The following is an 18,323-nucleotide window of genomic DNA, read 5'->3' on the forward strand; positions in this document are numbered from 1 at the left end:
TAACCTTTTATTTATTAATAAAAATAATTTTATATAAATTATTTTAATAAATATATTTATAATATATTTTAATATCTTTAATAATTTATTTATTTAATAATTTTATTAAATATAGGTTATTTTTTTTAATAATTATAAATTATAATCTTTTATATTTTTATAATTTTTATAAATATATTTTTTTAAAGTTTAATATATATAAATATAAATATTCCTTCTTTTTTCCGTATACTTTTAAAAACTTTTAAAAGGTATTATTATTTAAATTATTATTTAAAAAGGTTATATTAAACGTTATAAAGATTATTATACCTTTATATTTTTATATATTATTTTTATTAATAAAGCCCTTAAATATTTTATTAAAATTATTTAATATTATAATTAATTTTTTTAACATTTTATTTTTAATAACTTTTATTAATTATATATTTATTTATAAAAGTGTTATATATTATAAAAGTACTTTTAAAAAGTTTTTTATTATTAAGATTCCTTTAATATTTAAAATATCTTTTACTTTAATATATTAATATATTAGGTTCCATTTTTAATATTATTTTATTATATTAATGCTTTTAGCATTTACCCTTTTAAATATAGCGTAATAATCCTATTAAATTATTATTAAAATGTTAAACTTTAATAAAGTAATAGTATTTTAAAATGCTTTAATAAAGTTTTGGATTTATAATTTATTATTATTAATAATTATTATATAAGCAATTTTAAAGCGGTTTTTATTAATTATACGGTTAATTTAATTAAAAAGTATATTATATTTAATTATAAAAGTATTTTATTAAATTATTTTTAATAATTATATTATTATAACGTTATTATATTATTCCTTTAATTTTTTATTATTAATATTTTTATTTAAAATTAATATTAATTTATTAAAATTATTATACTTTAACCCTTATTTAATTATAGCTTTAATATAAGTTACTTTTTTTTAAATTATAATATTTTCCTTTATAAATTCCTTTATAGGAGTTAAAAGCGTTTAAGGGTTTAAAAAGGTATCGATTTTTTTAAACGTTTATAAAAGATTTAGGTTTACTATCCTTTAAATGCTATATACCTTTATATATGCTTAAAAATAGGTAAACTAATTAACCTAATCCTTAGTTAAATATAATATAGTATCGTTTAGGATAATAAATTCTATTAAGTTTAATTTAAATATTATACGTTTATAAGGTACATTTATAAATATTAAGTAATTAAAAGGTAAAAGAAAAAAGTATATTTTATATAATTAATAATAAAAAAGTATTAATCCTAGTTAAAAACTTAATTTATAAATAAATTAGGCTTATAACTTTTATAGATATTTATAATTAATAAAATTAAATTAATATTTTTAGGCAATATTTTTAAAGTTAAGTTAAAAGCGTTATTTTATTATTAATTCTGTAATAAAGTGCGTAGAAAATTCTAACTATATAGGCGTTCCGGCTAATCCTCGGAGCGTAGCGCCCCTGCCAGAAGCGCCCTTATAGGTGCGCTTCTGCCGGGGCGCAGTGCACCCTCGTCAGGGGCGCACTGCGCCACTGGCGAAAGCGCTGCGCCGCTCCGTCACAATTCTAGAACCTCAATCATGTATACGTGGTCGGGGCCTCTATATTCAGGTGAAGGTGGAGACAGAACGCGGGGCTCCTCATGTCAAGAAGCTAGTCTTCCAGCACTGCTGCAATTTGGGGATAATCTGTTGGACGGGCCAACCTGTACTTTTCTTAGAAGCTACAAGGTGTCTGATTAACTCTTGCTGGGGCGCCTCTTCCCGTATATGTTTTGCGCCTAAGCGTTCAGTGCCCGTCAGCATAGAGTAACACTAATAGGCAATGAAAAAGCAAAGTAGCACTCAGGACTTACAATAAGATATAGGACCAAAGGCATTTACCAGAACAGAGGGCTCATTAGATGTAAATGCGATACCACAAACTTCGAGGCCAATCTGCTCAAGCAGATCTTCTTTTTCTGTAACAGTGGTCGTGATGAGACCTGTTCTTGAGGCGAGAGACGCTAAATCGTCGACTCGCGATGCTGTTTGTGCATGTATTGCAAGCACTGCAATTGAGACTAAGCAATAGTGTCGCGATGCGGCTAATCAATGTTAGATGCCGACCTCATGCGAGCTCAAAAGATTAAAGTTTCAAGCAGGATGGTTTACCATGGCATGCTTTTAGCATATGTACTGTCGGAAGTCTGGATAATGAAGGGATTGATGCTCGTGAGAAGGGCTGAAAATGTGGTGGTAAGTCCGACAGCCAGTCTTTGATGTACGATAGCATTAATTCCCAGCGATTACTCGCCTCTTCGGCCGAAGATCCAATCATGGCATTGATTATACGTCCAAGAACGAGCGTTACAGTGTTTAGTCGGTCCTGGTCAGACGACACATTGTGAAGTCTAAGTGTATGGTCCAGGCCCATCTTCAAGGGACAGTTTCCGAATAAACTGAAGGTGATATCCTCACGCAAATAATTCCAGAAGCCAGAGTGAAGAAGATCTCCAAAGGGGTGACCAACGAAATCTCGAAGTTGAGATGCCAGAGAAAAGGCACCCTTCAAATGCCTGTTAGGATCATGTTTTTCTACAACAACAAGCATGTCGGTCAGCAATCTACACCAACTTGATCGAAGTGATTCTACTCACCAAACAGGATTTCATACGACCTCAAAAGACAGGTAGCAGCAAGAGCCACGCCTTTCCCAATCAACACGTCCTCCGGACCAAGATCGATGAGACGTCGTATGCACTTCGTGTGATACATCTCGGCTATAGTCCGCGCTGATGGCGCCGTAGTCTGACTCACATACATAGCAGACAAAGCGATTACTGCGTAGAACAGGAGGCATTCATCCAAAGCAATTAGAGGAACTTCATTAGAGAATGAGCAACTTGAGTCACTAAGATCGTACCACGGTGCGACATTGTTAATGTAGCCGCGGAAGTAGCTTGCCAATTCGGATGACTGCAGAAGTTTACGGGGAGAGTCATCCGGTGACGAGCTTTTGTCTGCGCACGTAGGTATGCGTTAACAAGGACTAGGTGCACTTCGATCATGAGGCTTTTACTAACTGGTATCTAGGTCGCTGGAGCTTAAGTGCCCGGATGGTCTCCCTGAGCGATCGCAATAGCGCTGAGCTTTCGAGCATCGTTGGCAAACAGGGAAGGTCTCATCACCTATACGAGAAGTGAAGAGAAACGTAAGCTCTCAGTAGACAATATATTCAGTAGGGGAGTTATCTAAATGCCTTACACTTCAGTTTGCGCTGTCGGCAGGTATTGCTGGTGATAGGGGATTAGAAGGTGTCCTCAATCTGTTCATCAGGGGTGGTCTTTCTTGTCCCATCCTCTGCTTACCAGGCTGAATATATTCAAGATGGTTAAAGAATATCAATTCATATTTGCAGCACATATTCTTCTAGCTCACCTGCATTTCTATACTTTCGTGGCATATCCTAAGGCAGATGGGTACAATATCAGGACAGCACTCCTCGTATCTGAATCACTGCACCTACCTAGGGCAGCTATCCTGTACGACTTTGAAATGTCACGTGATTACTTGAGACAAGCCGCTCAAGTTCGAGTCATGCACGAATCGGTTCAAGTTGTACTACCTACATCCTTTTAGTGACACGATATTGAGACCTCACAACTCTCGCCACGTAACTATGTGGTTCATAATCAGGAAAGACTGGTGGAATTGTATATTTGGGATCTTCATATAATATCTATCATCAATGACATCAGTATCCATCCAGGTTTAGCTCGTTATCGATAGCTCCAGCCCCTGGTAGGTACCTGATAAGTACAGTAGGTAACAGTAAGCTGGTCCCCCGCCCCCAGAATTTCCAAGCGAAGCTTCGTCCCAGAAAGGTACCAACAAAACAATTCCGGGGTGCAGTATCGCGGGTAATACCCGAACTTAGCTTCTACCTATCTTCTTGATCTCACCACTGTGCCCCTCCCACAGCAAACTTCGGCATCAGCAAACCCCTACCAGGTGTCGCCAAATCCCTTTAACCATGGCAATCGTGGAAGGATGGCTCCCCGCGAGTCGCGAGAACTGGGAGACCCTGATGTGGTGGTGGCAGTTTTACCCAATTGTAAGATTCTCATATGCTGTCGCTAAACCGGCAATACTCGTACAAGATCTGTTGACTCCGTTCATAGATGGCTTCCACACAGTGGCTCACTTCGTGGTACGGCATGGGTAAGACATCCGTTGATAGCAAACTCAACCTCCCCGGCCGCATCGCGTGGTTCACTATGGAGATACCCGGCTTCATCACTCTCCTCTACATCATGACCACCTTGCCCGCCCAGCACGGTATCACCGACCTGCCGTGGCAGAACAAGGTGCTCGCTTCACTATTCGTCATGCATTACATCTATCGCGCCGTCTTCTTCCCTTTCCTGCAGCCGTCCATGTCCCCGATTCACTTCAACATCTGGTCAAATGCCATCGTCTTCCAAGTCGTCAATGGTACCGCCATCGGCTGCTGGTTGGCCGCTTACGGCCCTACTACTCAAGCGCAGTGGGAGGCTCAAGGCTTCTCCGTCGCTCAATTTGCTCTTGGTCTCGTTGTCTTTTATGTTGGGTTGACCGGCAACTATTTCTCCGACGAGGAGCTCCGTGAGATCCGACGCAGTGAGATGAGGCGCCAGGAGAAGCTAAGGGAGCAGGGAAAGACCGTTGACAAGCACTACGAAGTTCCCCAGAACGGCCTTTTCAAGTACATGCTCTTCCCACACTATTTCATGGAGTGGGTTGAATGGACGGGCTATTGGATCGCTGGTGGCCTCGCTTTTACCCCCGCACGGTGCTTCTTGCTAAACGAGTTCTTTGCCATGCTTCCTCGCGCTGTTGCCGGTGGCAAATGGTATAAAGAGAAGTTCGGCGAGGACAAAATCAAGGGGAAATATGTCATTATTCCCGGAGTTTACTAGGCTCGCTCCTGTACACTAGTCACCCGCTACTTTCGGATCTAGGTACACGCCACGTAAATGCATAACAAGGGCCAGTTTTTGTCGCCACAGACAACAAGTCGCTGTCTTGTGGCCGTTTAAGACATTCCCAGAATAGTTTAATACACAATCCTATGAAACATCCTATTAAAATCCTATCACTTCGATACGCCACCATATGGTCACAGAAGTATATTTCTCCATGTATTCCTTATATATATATACTTAGAAGGTTAACGAAGAAAAACAGGGAGGTATACAGCCTTCTATCAGATACAGTATACCCTGCCGTTCCAAAGCGACCTAAGGGGCGTAAGTCTTGAGCAAATCGTTGTAGTAGGTGTAGCCGGTGCCGCTCGGAGGCTCGAAGCTGTAAATATAGTCACCCCACCATGGTCCGGCAGCCCACCACAAGGCGCCTTGCCAAACGTCGCTGTTCTCCATTAAGTGGTCGAGCAAGCCCGTGACGGCGCTCTTGCACTGGGCGTTGGCGCCGCCGGCGAACTCGCCCAGGATACCGATCTTGCCATTCTCGCGGAGCCATTCAGTGGCCCCGATGACTGTGATGTTCAGAGTCAGTACTGATTCGATTATTGGAACTTCGAGATCGTAAACTTACGGCGGTCTACGCCGATGGTGGCGGATACGCACATGTCGGACGTGCCCGAGTTGTCCGAGTCGAGGTATTGGTGCATCTCGTAGATGAGCTTGTCGGCGGAGTCCGTCAGGCCGGAGAGGTTGTCGTTCGTCGTGTTCCAGACGTGTGCGCCCGACCAGCCGTTGCCTTCAGCGAGGATGTACTGCGAGGTCGCGCCGGCGCCGCGGATGGCGTCAATGGCGACCTGGTTGAGTTCGAAGACGAGTGTCTGGTCCATATCATGGTACTCATTGTTGGTGTCAAAGATGACCTTCTCGTTGGAGGCGAATGCTGTCGCTAGCTTGGTCCAGAAGATACCGAAACCATCTGTGTCGGTAATGATGTTACCGTAGTAGCGCCCGAAGTTGTGTCTGAAAGGTAAAGTGAGTAAATGTTACCAGTTGTGAGTTCCTTGATTATTGTATGGGCTAAGGTGTGTCAATGCCACTAGAGCCTGTGAAAAGAGGCTCTGGCAACATCGATCTCCCCCGCCGTCAACATCGAGCAAAGTGAATAAATTCAGAAACATACGGGTCTAGAATGGCGTAAGCGCCCTTGTCCGTAATGTAGTCGATGGTAGCAGTCAAGTTCTTAAGGTAGTTGGCAGAGACATCGTTGGCCAGCTTGTCAGGAACGAGACGCTCCATGGAGAAAGCCACGCGGAACAGGTTGTAGCCATCAGCCATAAGAGTCTATAATAACTAGTAAGAATTGACTTGTATAGAGCGAGAGTCTTTCTGATTCTTACTGCTATAGCGTCTTCCGAAGGGAAATAGAATTCTGTGCCCCAAGTTCCAGGGTAGATACCGGTTCCGAATTCGGCCACCGACAAGTTGATACCAAGCCACTTGAGCGCTCCGGCGGCACCCGTTGAGGTAGGCGCTGCGGTAGAGGTAGTAGAGCTTGGTATCGCTGTCTTCGTAGTCGTGGCCGCAGTAGTGGTAGCAGCAGTGCCAGGTAAGCACTGAGAGTACCACTCGTTTGATACCATGCAAGTGTACCCGGACTGGCATTCAGTATCTCCCGCCCAGCTATTACCACCGCATTGTGCGTACGGGCCGGCAGCAGCAGCCGCGAGACCAGCGAATACTGTGCTGAGGATGAAGGACTGCATCTTATCCTAAGGTTCTATGAGACGTTGCGGACGTATGAAGCGTGAAGCGCTCTCATGAGCGTCGAAGAAGAGGCTATCCTCATCATTAAATACTTTGGCAGATTTCGTAAATCTCTAGGCGGCATGTATGATGTCGTCAACCACGCTCTCAAAGGAGGTCGCCAGTCCGTGTTCCTGCATACGCGATCATGCTGGTGGCTTGATGTAGCTAACCAATAATGGGAGGACGGAGGGTTAAATTGAGGCCGAAATAGGGAAGTGGGTTCCAGATCAATTGTTCCACGAATAGCTCCCTCGAGTCGAAGATATAAGGGCCATCGTGAAATAGTAATTGGGGTGACGAACCGGAGCTGGTTATAATATCACTCACATCAAAGCCTGTCGTCAGTATAGGTACTAACAGGAGATAAGATGAGAGCCGCAATTATAACTAGGGACCTATCAACATTAGACGAGCTGAAAAATGTAGTCTCCAATAACTACCTACTTAGTTAACCTACTCGGTACATATAGTATCCGTGGATAGACCTACAATAGCGTGTATTCAGATTAGGGAGTGAATATAATCGTTATAACTACCACCATCTTTAACCCTAGTATATAGATATTATCTCTCACGACAAGTCACAGTACATTTATGCTGGCGATAAAGCTGCCGTCAAGGCATGATCTGCACTCCACTATGCGGGGTATGAAGCCAGGCCGATCTCAGTCTTGGCAACACACTCATCGGCCTACCTCACACCCTCACGAATGTTTATAACTTCTTGCGGGTGTGGAGCATAGTGTATGATCTAATGTCATTTTCTTAGACGCTCCTCTAAATCCTCTAATATGAGTGGTATTGGAAGTGATGTTAAGGATACACCCTGTTGCTAGTGGGCCTATCCAGATCATGAGGTGCGAGTAGCCCTGATTGTCGGGCTCGATAAAGGTGTACATGGATAGCCTTGGCAGGTTTCAGATATGGGCTTCTTGGGTCGAACTCATACAGCCACGTTGAGACGGGTAGATCTACCTTGGCAGGTATAGCCTTCTAAAACTTGAGGTGTGTTGAGTGTAGATGTACCCACGTCATCATGCGGACATAGGTCAGAGCTCGTTGTTTACTTTGATGTTGGGGGCCCTTTTCAGGCATCGCCAGGTCATGTTATGCACATATCTGGTAGTAAAAGAGAATTTGATTTGCTTTTGCGTGCCTGAACTGTGGTGTATCTTATATACATAGTGATCTCGATAACCCAACTAGAGTCCCATCAAGTCACGCACCCAACATGATTCTCGGCACTTTTGCAATTCTGCTACCTGTAGATGAAAGAGAGCCGCACATAGTGCTGTTTTCACTTCTCTGCCTGGCCATTTCACCCGCCGCATTTACTGAATGAATGTTTTGAGGCGGCCATGGGTCATCTTCGGCTCTCGTATGGAGTGGTATCGTTTGGTCCCGAAATGGGAGTCCCTGTTGGCAATTGTAGTTGGAGTTAAGCAGGGCCACAAGGGTGTTGAGGACGTAAATTTCCACCTTGAGCTTGATGCTGTATACCACAGGCTTATAGGTGATCTGAATTTTAAACTGGTTTGAGAACTGGAGACCGACTATAATTGTCCGAGTGTTAGCATCACAGTTATTGATAGGTAGTACTCGGCGCTAGGGTGAAGAAAACGCGAGTTGTCCACATAGATGATAAATCTCAGATTTCAGCTCATATGAGTAGTAGATAAAAGAGTTGTAGTTAACTTACCAAGGGATAAATCCAACGCAAGAACCAAGATGAATAGCCCTATGAGTTCATGGAACAGTCTACGGACTCTGGGGCCCTTGGTTATCTCCAGTTCCTTCCGCACGCCTGCCCACTCGTACAGATAAAGCCCAGACAACAGGCATTCCTGTACAGTGAATACCGATAACTGTAGTTTCTCCATCACGTCGTACGCAGTAGCCACCCTAGCCCCAGTGAAGAAGAAATTGTTAACCGCAAATAGAGTGCCAACTGGGATTTCGATGAATACAAACACGCCAATGATCATGCATAGCAGCCAGCGCAGTTTGCGCGGGTCACATAGCACGAGGTGTAAACGCGAATATAACATAAGAGATTGCCCCGTGACCATGCACATCCACGAAACACTGATGAGTGATGCCATGGTGCCGGGGTTGGCGAGCGCGAAGAACCGCAGTAGGCAAAGTATTGGGATGAGCAAGATCCCCGTAGTCGCGCATACCGCACTCCAGAAATACAGCCCTCGACGACGACTGAACGTGCGGAAGATGAATATGAATAGTTCGACGCTGTTATACACGGCAATGGCGATAAGGGCAGAGAGGCCCATTGCCAATGGGAACGGTATCGGATCCAGAACCGGCCCCGATTCGCCGTTTGCGCCACGATTCATGAGTCGATGTTGATACCGCGCGGGATGGACTTCGTAAAGGGTGAGTAGAAGTTCGAAAGGTGCCGCCTATAAGTCGTTGCCGTTCGCAAATGCTAGTAACAAGTATCACTAAAATGACGAGGCTTTCGAGATGCTGATGTACCTCTCGTTTGCAACTAATATTGCACGAATTCCCTTTAATGTGTTGATGTTGGTATATGGCGAGGCAAAATCCCGGCATCAAGATCAATAGCGAGTTCATGATGTGTGTTTTCTCCCCTCCTATATACAAGAGTTAGGGGCGATGACCTCTTGAAAGTTTATCCATGACCGCTAGCATCCAGAGGCGCAGCAATAACAATGGGATGATGGATTTAATTAGAGTTCAGGCTAGAAGTGAATAGACGTCGTTATCTCGGGTGGTCTCCGTGGCCGTCACAGCTGGGAAAACAGAGAGTCGGGCATGACTCGGTAGACATCCGCTAGCCATACTTAAGCCTAGGGCGTCATCTTTCAAGAGACCATCAAATCTTCACCTTGGTGCTTATATCTCGATTTCAACTTAAACTTTTTGTAGGCTCCAGCTTTTAGTATTCGTTCGAGCTGCAACGGTTCTCTTGGCATCGTGGCAGAGGCTTGGAACAGGAGGGTGGTCGACACGTGCCAGCGGAAACAGGACTTGAGCCTATTCTCTCTCAATCTTAGCTGGTTCATGGGATTCTTGTAGCAATGCATCACATTTTGACTTTTCGTTTTTTTTTAGGCGGAGGGTGCGGCCGCATATCTGTTCGGCATTTTAATAGTAGGAACTGATCACTAACAAGGCACGAGATGGAATTTTCATGCCTTAGTATTATTGTAAGGGTTGATAAGTGTAGGGATTGCCAAGGGGTTATTATTGATGTTGTAGAATAGAAGTTCTAATCACTGAAGGAATCCACTGTAAGGGGTAATATAGCCACTCCCACCGTACCTGCCATCAGGGTAGAAACAAAACAAAAGAGTCTTCAAGAGCTACATTTATCTTTATAGTAAGGTAGACTTCCATATCCTACATGGGTATGGCCCGCCATGCATACACACACACACACACACACACACACACACACGCATCCCATAATAAACAAGAGATACATACATGGAGTACAGTTCTTCTTAAGCTATTTTCATTGTCGCAATGTCCACAAATCATCAAAGAAAACTCCCAAGTCTTCGTGGCTCAGTTGGCTAGAGCGTTGGTCTCATATTCGTATGATCCGATCCCAGATCGGGCTATCCAAAGGTCGTGAGTTCGAGCCTCACCGAGGACATAGTAAATTATATTTTCTATTTTTCTTCAGCACATGAGAGGTTTCTTCTCTTTTTACTATCCCGATAATAGGTACATAGGTAGTCATCGAACATGGGTAATGACTACCTCACAAGATGCTTTGCCTGAAGCTGCTTTAGCTACGGCTCATCTCATCCTGTGTTTCTCACGGCTGTGCAGACTATGTACATACTTAACAGATACTTGAGTACGCACTCCACAGTGTCGCTTGCTTGCTATTGCGTGACATCACATACATGCTCCGGTAAGCACCTTGTTACCACGTAATCTACACAGGTACACAGAAGATAGCCACGTACTTAGGTACTTACTAAGTTTAACAGTGTAGATATTTCTCTATCTGGTTACCTACCAGTGGATATCTTTTCAGCAATGCAGTTAATACTTAATGCTCCATAAGTACAGATAGGCATTAAGGAGAAAAGAAAAATCTAACTAGTTAGGTACTTATGTAGAGTATAAATTGCATCTTGTACAAATGAACACTTAGGTAGCTCAGCCTATCTAATGCCGAGACCAAAGGTACGGGAGAGGCAAGTACCTAGTGCAGTTCTGACCAGTAAGCCAGTAATACCGACTGCTGTAGATCGCGCTACGGCGTCAAATGCAGGCACATGGTGCAGATGGGCGCCGCCCCGGCGCAGGGGTCCGGTGTGGATTACCGCAGGTAACCACCAACTAACCACCAACGGCAAGCCACTCATCTTACCGTAAGTAGGTACCTACAATCCACTGTAAGTTAGTGTAAGGAGGCAGCTGATTAGGCAGGTAGATACCATACCAGCAGGTACTTCCCAGCGCCCTGTCGAGGCATGGAGACGAACAACGGACGGCGAGAAAGGGAATAAACGTCGTGAGACCACCTCAATCTAACGTCTTCATGCTCGCTTCTCTTAACCAGCCGCCGTGATACAAGCCCGACTGTACCGCCGACGTTGGCTTTCTCTTGTGCTCTGTTTGTTCCAGCTCCTTCTCGCTCCTCTTTTCCGTTCCGCCTTTCCTCAAGCCGCTCACCCGGTCGACAAGTTGCCGTTGGCGATCCCCTGGACTCGTTCGACGTTGCATTGCCTGCACCTTTACATCAACCTTCCCTAACGCCGAACCATCTAACCCTATTGCTGGGAGCTTGCTGCGGATGGCAAGGGCATCTTGAATACTATACAAAATTGTCCGAGGCCTCTTGTGTCACCCATCTCGAATTAACTGCCACTCTCACCCCTTTCGCTCTGTGTCCAGCTTCTTCACCGGCTGGCAACATGTCGACTGTTGAGGAGCCTGTTGCCGAAAAGGTACCCCGACTCGATTCACCGACACCTTCGGACAAGGAGACAGTACGTACACCAAGAATTGATACCCAGCCCCCCAATGTCACTCTAGCTTATGCTACGTTGTATGCTATATGCAACACTTCGGACTTCTTGGAACTGATCCCATATCTCTTCTAGGATACCTTCGAAGACGCTATTGATACAGGGTCTGTCCGGTCCCTCACAAATCGAAAAATCAGCCAGCCAAAATCTCCACCTTCCGCCAGCGTCGATGCCGAAGGTGTTCCTGATGCACTAGAAAGCCCTGCTGTGGACATAGAAAAACCAAATGGCCACACGGCAGTAGACGGCGCGGTTGAGAATACGGATGACCTAAGTGGCACCGTTGCTACGAACTCTGCAAGAACCTCAAAACGGCTTTCAAATGTTTCTTTAGACAATGTAGATCTTGACGATGGCCCTTCGCTTGGCCCTTCGATTGAGCAGCCCAAAGGTTTGCCATAAATGAAGCGCTCCACGTGTATGAAATGCATTTACTAACCTTGGATGCAGAGGAACAAACTGTGCCAGAAGTAGAAAAACAGCCCAAAAAGAAACTTTCTCTTAGTAACATAGCAGCGTCTCTTCCTGCCATGCCGTGGTCACCCTCAAATGGCGAGTCTCCGCCGAAATTGAGTCCTGTTGCGCCCACCTCGGAAACAGCTGTACCACCGCCGCCGCCCCCTCCTACACGAAAAATCACGAGTCCTTTCTCTTGGCTTTCTCGAAATTCTGGTCACAAAGAAACTGTGATACCACCAACCTTAGCTAGCACAGGCACTCCTAGGCGAAATACAGGGAGCTCAATAGCCACACTGACCAGCAACCCGGAAATGATGTTGAGCAAACTAGAAGAGGAACATGAATCAACAGATGTGATTGGCGGCGCTCGTCCATCAAGAAACAGCTTAAGGGACAGGTTCAAAATGGTGCGTTTGCGGGAAGAGGCCGGCATCTCCTTGCAACCAGGCGATGACGAGCAACCCCAAAGTGTTGTCGCGAACTTGATTCCGCGATCGAACACCGCTATCATGAGCCCGGGCATAGAAGGCGAAGGGGCAAATGCTCAAGGGCCCACATCACCACTACCGCCCGCAGATACCAACCTGGCTCCAGGCACTGTATCGGGCGTTTCGGCTGGCCCATCCGCTATAGCTGACACTCCCGTTGACTGGGATCTTTGGCAATCAGTTGTCTATGAAGGGCCCGCTGCCGTTGCTCGGACAAGCCCAGAGGAGTTGAACAGGGCGATTGCATCAGGGATTCCTAGTGCCATCCGTGGTGTTGTCTGGCAAGTCCTGGCTCAAAGCAAAAACGAAGACTTGGAGATGGTCTACAAAGAACTGGCATCCAGAGGAACAGAGAAAGATAAAAACAGAAACAGCAATAGTACAGCTGCAAGTATTACTAGTGGTAGTAACTTGGGTACGGAGAAAGAACCCGCAGCCTCATCTGCGTCTTCCACAAAGTCTGAACAGTCTGGGGTGAGCGGAAAACGACTACCGGGAACACCTCCAGAACCATCAGAAGCTGCCCTGAAAGCCCAGGCTCTGGCTGCTTCAGAAAAGAAGAAGAAGGAGAAGGAGGATGCGGCGGCACTGCAGAAGCTCGAGAAGATCATTCGGAGAGACCTTGGCGCTAGAACAAGCTATTCGAAATATGCTGCCGCTGCTGGTCTACAAGATGGACTTTTTGGCGTATGCAAGGCTTATGCGCTTTATGATGAAGGCGTTGGATATGCTCAAGGCATGAACTTCCTCATTATGCCACTCCTTTTTAACATGCCCGAGGAAGAAGCGTTTTGCCTTCTAGTACGCCTCATGAACCAGTATAAACTGCGAGACCTTTTCATCCAAGATATGCCGGGGCTTCACATGCACTTATATCAGTTTGAGCGCATACTAGAGGACGTGGAACCTGCTCTTTATTGCCATTTGCACCGCCGAGGAATCTCTCCCCACCTCTATGCCACACAGTGGTTCCTTACCTTGTTTGCATACAGATTTCCCCTTCAACTAGTTCTAAGGATATATGATCTCATCCTTTCAGAAGGTCTATCCGCCATCATTCGATTTGGCGTAGTCTTAATGCAGAAGAACTCCTCGACGCTGCTGGGCATGTCGGATATGTCACAGTTGACTACTTTTCTAAAGGATAAACTGTTCGATGTTTATATTGATCAATCACCAAGTGCTGGGAGTATCCTCGAGAACGGGTTCTTTGGTAGTAGCTCGTCTAATATTGAGAAGGAGGTATATCGAGCTGATCAACTAGTACGCGATGCTTGCGAAATCAAGCTTACGCCGGAGCTTCTTAAAGCTTACGGTGCGGAATGGGAGGAAAAAACACGGCTCGAAAAGGAACGAGAGCAAGAGTTGGAGCAACTTAGGGTCGCCAATGTGAACCTCGCCATTAAAGTCCGAAAATTAGAAGAACGGATTGAGGTCAGCGACCGCGAGCAAGCGGATATGGCGAATGATCTCATTCATACTAAGGTCGAGAATGAAGAACTCAAAGACAAAAATGAAAGCCTGGTTGGTCAAGTCAAGGAGCTCCGAGTTGTAATTGAAAAACAGCCTGAGGAGATTGAGCAGGCTTGGCAATTAGAGCGAGACGACCTCATGAAGCGGAATCAGAAAGTCCATGAGGAGAATAGTAGACTCGAGAAAGAACTTTCAGAGCTGGAGGAACAACTTGTTCAGACCAAGATGTTATACGCAGAGGTACGCTAAAAGTCGGATAGTTCATGTCTCTTCCTGATCCATACTAACCCTTTCACAGGCCAATGCCCAACATGAAGCACTCAGCAGAAAATGGCAAGACGTCAAACGCCAGTTTGCTTGAGAACTTGCAAGTTTTAAATCAAAGCGTCAATGATTGACATATGTTAATCGCCCGTGAAAGCATCAGACGGATCCAGTCTAGCCATCGATAAAACTGAACTAGGCCGAAGATGAGCGTTCCAGGCACGAGTGTTCGAGAGATGAATCGGAATAGCGAAAGAGAGCCAGGCTAAACAAAGTCCAGCAATTGGATGTGGGCGAAATAATGTGTTTTTATTTTATTTTTTTTTGTTACCGTAACGACTTTTTTGTCACGTATTGGTAATTTACTGTATGCATGCATCAGGACGCAGCGGCATGGATTCTGCTTTTTTTTTTTATTCCCACGCATACTCGGCGTTTGATGCCGGCGAAGGGGCGAAAGCATCGGATAGGTACCTGTTTGAGTATGGGCCATGTCTTTGGTGGCTTCGATATCAATACGCATATTTTTGTGTTCAAAAGGGAGAAGAGGGAGGAGATACTAGAAAAGAAAGGCTGCGAGACAGTACCTCACATACTTTGACCCGATTAGTGAGAAAACGAGAGAATCATGATGAAGAGGAAACTAAGTAGAAGATATATGAGTATGGATGAATGTATAGGCTACTCATATTATGAATACATGATGAGTTTGTCCGAAGTTCATTGATGATAGAAGTATTTCAGCATCATGCAATAAACACCCAATTTTGCCCGAGACTGTCGAGAATATTTATATGTATGTTTGTCTTAAGATTGTCAAGATATTTGAGCATTGGCTTCTGAGGCAAGATAACAAGAAAAGCCAGATGAACGAATGTGTTGGCATATATAGCGGTACTACTAGGTAATTAAGTACCTGGTGCACCAGTTTTTACTCACAGAATGTATGCTTTGAAAGTCAACATGTTTCCGACGTACCATGCCCCTATTTCTTCTTAGAAAACTCTATCGTGTATAGTGGACCATAGGTAAGTAAATTTATAGCAACCTACATATATGTCTTGACACCAAGCTTGGTAGAACTAGATAGGCTAACCGAGCATTAGTTGACAAAATCCAGTATATCTAAGTACTCATTGTAAACGGCTTATGTACGATACAAGCTGGCTTGTTCGAATGCATATTTCTTACAACATCACGATTTGATAGGTTACAGTCACGCAAATGTATACACACAGGAGCGGTCATGTTTGGATTTTGTTAATTTCAAATCAGAAAAAACAGAAACACCGTAATGCCACAATTGCCTCTTCGGCGATCTTTTATTGATCTTAACCTAGTAGAAGCGGTTCCCTTCCCATGCTGAAAACGACCAGGATCCGTGAACACCAGTTCCAGTGTGGGTAACATCGCAATGACCTCATACTCATATTCATGGCGAACCTCCAGCCGCGGGTTCTTTTCATCCTCTGCGCGTGACTCTCCCCTCTCATTGTGACGTAGAGCGAATCTACTTGTGCAGCTTACGCTGGTAGAAGGCGAGCTCCTCGCCCTCTAGGATGTAGCCGTCACAGCGGCCACTCTGGCCGGGTCGGCTAGCAATGACAGCGTAGAGACGACCGGCCTCGAACTGCTTCTCAATGGCGGCCTCGACCTTGCCCTGGGCGGCGTAGCGGGCGGCCTGCTTCTTCTCGACGGAGCTGCTCTTCTTGGTGGCATCGTCCTCGGTCTTGCCCTGCTTCTGCTGGCGTCTTCGGCCTAGAGGCTGGCCGTAGTGAGCCTCGTACCACTGACGGAAAGGAGCGGCATCGATCTGGACAACGGCGGACTTGGTCAGGGTGTTGGTTCGGACCAGCTCGTTGTTGGAAGGGTGGTAAGCGACGACGATGACACGGGTCTTGCGGGTGCAGCCCTCAGAGGCCCAGGCGAAGTTGCCCGAGTCGAGACGCAGAGCACGGTACTTGTGGTTGCCACCGCGAGTGCGGACGGTGTGGATTCGCTTGGGGCCGATACGGGTGTTGGCCTCCTGACGGCCGGCCTCGAAAGCGCGCTTCTTCCCTGGTGAAAAGGTCAGAACGTATGGTCATGCAGGCGGCACCAAGGCCAGCCTCATAATGCATACGGGCTTTCGATATTTGCACGAGCGCCCTCCTCCGCTCAGGGAGAAGGGACACACGGGTTATTTCATGGCGGGGACGTACGGTAGTAGGCTCGCTTCGCACCGGAGGCGGAACGCTTGTGGCGAGAGTCTCGTGAGATACCCATGATTGCTGCTGCGAAGAAAGAAAAAAAAAACGTCTGTTAGCGACGGATTGTGAAAAGTGAGTGGTAGTGGTGGGATGGACAACCGCAGCGAGAAAGCCCCAATGTCAATGGTATTGGTGATTAGATGTAAAAGAGTGTGTCGCAAGAGAATGCGACTTACCTGATGTCTATGGCAATCGACCGAAAGAGGTGTGTGGTTTGGGCGGGAGAGGGAGGCGGCACAAAAAAGTTCACAGGAGAAAATGGCTCGAATTTGCAAATCCAATGTGGGCGCTCTCGCTAAAACTTCGGCATTTGTCATGTTGTTACATAAGCGAGTACGTACTATGTACTAGGTACTAGGTACTGAGTGTGGTCTGTGCTTTAAGCTTCGCGACTCCCAAGGAAGTCGTTCTCCATACTTGAGATTTATACGTGCATTTAACCTAATATACAGGTATTCCTCCCAATGAAATACAAGAAAAGAAAGCAGAAAACTCCGAAACTCCTGTTGTTAGAGCCATTTGGCTCATCGACGCACCCATAGTATCAGCAAATTGAGGCAGCATGCCCATGAGCCATGCTTTGAGATAGTCGAATGAGCCTCCGAGAAATACAACCCAACAATTGGTAACCAGACTCGAGATGAGTCTACCCAAAATACAATAAACTCCTATGGCTGCCAAAGCCTATGTGGACAATTCACTCTGTATGCAATTGGCTATGCCGTATCTGACCCCCAGTGTATGCTAAAATATCTCAAATAAATGAGTGAAGAATAATCCCATTCCCGAATGCGTGATCGTGTCTCATATGACGGCAAAACGACCGAAACGTGCAGGCAACAGTCGTACAAAAGCGTACAAAGTTGCTCAACGCGTTCGATGTTTTTCACTGCCACTATTTGCAGAGTATTCTCCACGTGGAGGCTCAGCATCTTAAGTGAGTTCCGGGGTTTCAAGGTTGGCTCCCGATGAGTCAAGCTCCTCGGCAGGTTCGTTCGATTTCCCCTCCTTAAAGAAGAAAAATAGGATTAGCACACCAGACTAGACGTCCAGTGTTGTTTCGAGGAGGGGGAAGAGGTTGAAACTGAAGGAGCTGAGCCCCGATGAAGCCTCTGTCTGGGTCTTCCACGTAGTAAGTTTGAGTTGGTACGGGGCGAGAAATGCTAGTCTTAGCCTTGACTTCGCGAGGTTGCATCTCACTCTCCTTTACTTCATCCTCGATAAATTCCAAGTACTCTTCGAACGAACGGGGCGCGCTAGGCAGCTTGTCATATCCACATGATATATTCTCGGCCTTGAAAGCCAACCATTCAGTGAATTTCTTGCCCAATTCGGGACTCAAGTTCATGTTGCGAGCCGACTTTATTGACGAAAGTTAGCGATTATTTTATCTTGAGAGGTTTGAAGTAATTTTGCTTCATCGGTCAAAAGCACAGGCGCCTATATCCAGAGCAGAAGTGTGCTGACTGTAGGAGGTTGCCAGAACAATGAAGGAAGGGTTGGTTGCGTTAAGACTACTTACAATATCGCCCTCCTGGTCAAGAGCCTCTTCAGAGTGCATCGTAAGCACTGAGACATCTACT

General features: G+C 45.4%; 6 protein-coding genes and 1 non-coding gene across 7 annotated transcripts; 3 read left to right on the forward strand and 4 right to left on the reverse strand.

The window, feature by feature from the left end:
* Window positions 1-1,399: 1,399 nt before the first annotated feature.
* Window positions 1,400-3,496, reverse strand: F5B22DRAFT_441090 (uncharacterized protein). Its single transcript, XM_047971860.1, has 8 exons — window positions 3,446-3,496; window positions 3,376-3,379; window positions 3,272-3,300; window positions 3,091-3,195; window positions 2,665-3,027; window positions 2,180-2,602; window positions 1,882-2,112; window positions 1,400-1,806 (listed from the first exon to the last, which is right to left on the reverse strand). Exons 1-8 carry the CDS (start codon window positions 3,468-3,470, stop codon window positions 1,667-1,669), a joined length of 1,320 nt encoding a protein of 439 aa, XP_047826806.1. The 5' UTR covers window positions 3,471-3,496; the 3' UTR covers window positions 1,400-1,666.
* Window positions 3,497-4,040: 544 nt separating this feature from the next.
* F5B22DRAFT_650532 (3-oxo-5-alpha-steroid 4-dehydrogenase) lies at window positions 4,041-4,965 on the forward strand (the record flags this gene model as incomplete). Its single annotated transcript, XM_047979329.1, has 2 exons — window positions 4,041-4,121; window positions 4,189-4,965. The coding sequence occupies 2 exons, from the start codon at window positions 4,041-4,043 to the stop codon at window positions 4,963-4,965; spliced, it is 858 nt and encodes a 285-aa protein (XP_047826807.1).
* Window positions 4,966-5,286: 321 nt separating this feature from the next.
* On the reverse strand, window positions 5,287-6,734 carry F5B22DRAFT_650533 (glycoside hydrolase family 5 protein; the record flags this gene model as incomplete). The annotated part of the gene is made up of 4 exons (XM_047979330.1): window positions 5,287-5,543; window positions 5,603-5,991; window positions 6,152-6,312; window positions 6,369-6,734. The coding sequence occupies 4 exons, from the start codon at window positions 6,732-6,734 to the stop codon at window positions 5,287-5,289; spliced, it is 1,173 nt and encodes a 390-aa protein (XP_047826808.1).
* A 1,101-nt stretch (window positions 6,735-7,835) lies between these two features.
* On the reverse strand, window positions 7,836-9,374 carry F5B22DRAFT_441200 (uncharacterized protein). The gene is made up of 2 exons (XM_047971861.1): window positions 8,477-9,374; window positions 7,836-8,330 (listed from the first exon to the last, which is right to left on the reverse strand). Exons 1-2 carry the CDS (start codon window positions 9,126-9,128, stop codon window positions 7,996-7,998), a joined length of 987 nt encoding a protein of 328 aa, XP_047826809.1. The 5' UTR covers window positions 9,129-9,374; the 3' UTR covers window positions 7,836-7,995.
* Window positions 9,375-10,315: 941 nt separating this feature from the next.
* F5B22DRAFT_t167 lies at window positions 10,316-10,417 on the forward strand. The gene has a single exon. It is a non-coding gene; the product is annotated as a tRNA-Met (tRNA).
* A 1,181-nt stretch (window positions 10,418-11,598) lies between these two features.
* Window positions 11,599-14,724, forward strand: F5B22DRAFT_441210 (rab-GTPase-TBC domain-containing protein). Its single transcript, XM_047971862.1, has 4 exons — window positions 11,599-11,768; window positions 11,883-12,198; window positions 12,258-14,467; window positions 14,526-14,724. The coding sequence occupies exons 1-4, from the start codon at window positions 11,694-11,696 to the stop codon at window positions 14,586-14,588; spliced, it is 2,664 nt and encodes an 887-aa protein (XP_047826810.1). The 5' UTR covers window positions 11,599-11,693; the 3' UTR covers window positions 14,589-14,724.
* A 694-nt stretch (window positions 14,725-15,418) lies between these two features.
* Window positions 15,419-16,976, reverse strand: F5B22DRAFT_623018 (ribosomal protein S8e/ribosomal biogenesis NSA2). The gene is made up of 3 exons (XM_047976011.1): window positions 16,917-16,976; window positions 16,693-16,764; window positions 15,419-16,549 (listed from the first exon to the last, which is right to left on the reverse strand). Exons 2-3 carry the CDS (start codon window positions 16,754-16,756, stop codon window positions 16,002-16,004), a joined length of 612 nt encoding a protein of 203 aa, XP_047826811.1. The 5' UTR covers window positions 16,757-16,764; window positions 16,917-16,976; the 3' UTR covers window positions 15,419-16,001.
* Window positions 16,977-18,323: the final 1,347 nt, after the last annotated feature.

Source organism: Xylaria bambusicola (assembly GCF_022495145.1).
Source record: "Xylaria bambusicola strain CBS 139988 unplaced genomic scaffold F5B22scaffold_55, whole genome shotgun sequence".
Classification (NCBI taxonomy): Eukaryota; Fungi; Ascomycota; class Sordariomycetes; order Xylariales; family Xylariaceae; genus Xylaria; species Xylaria bambusicola.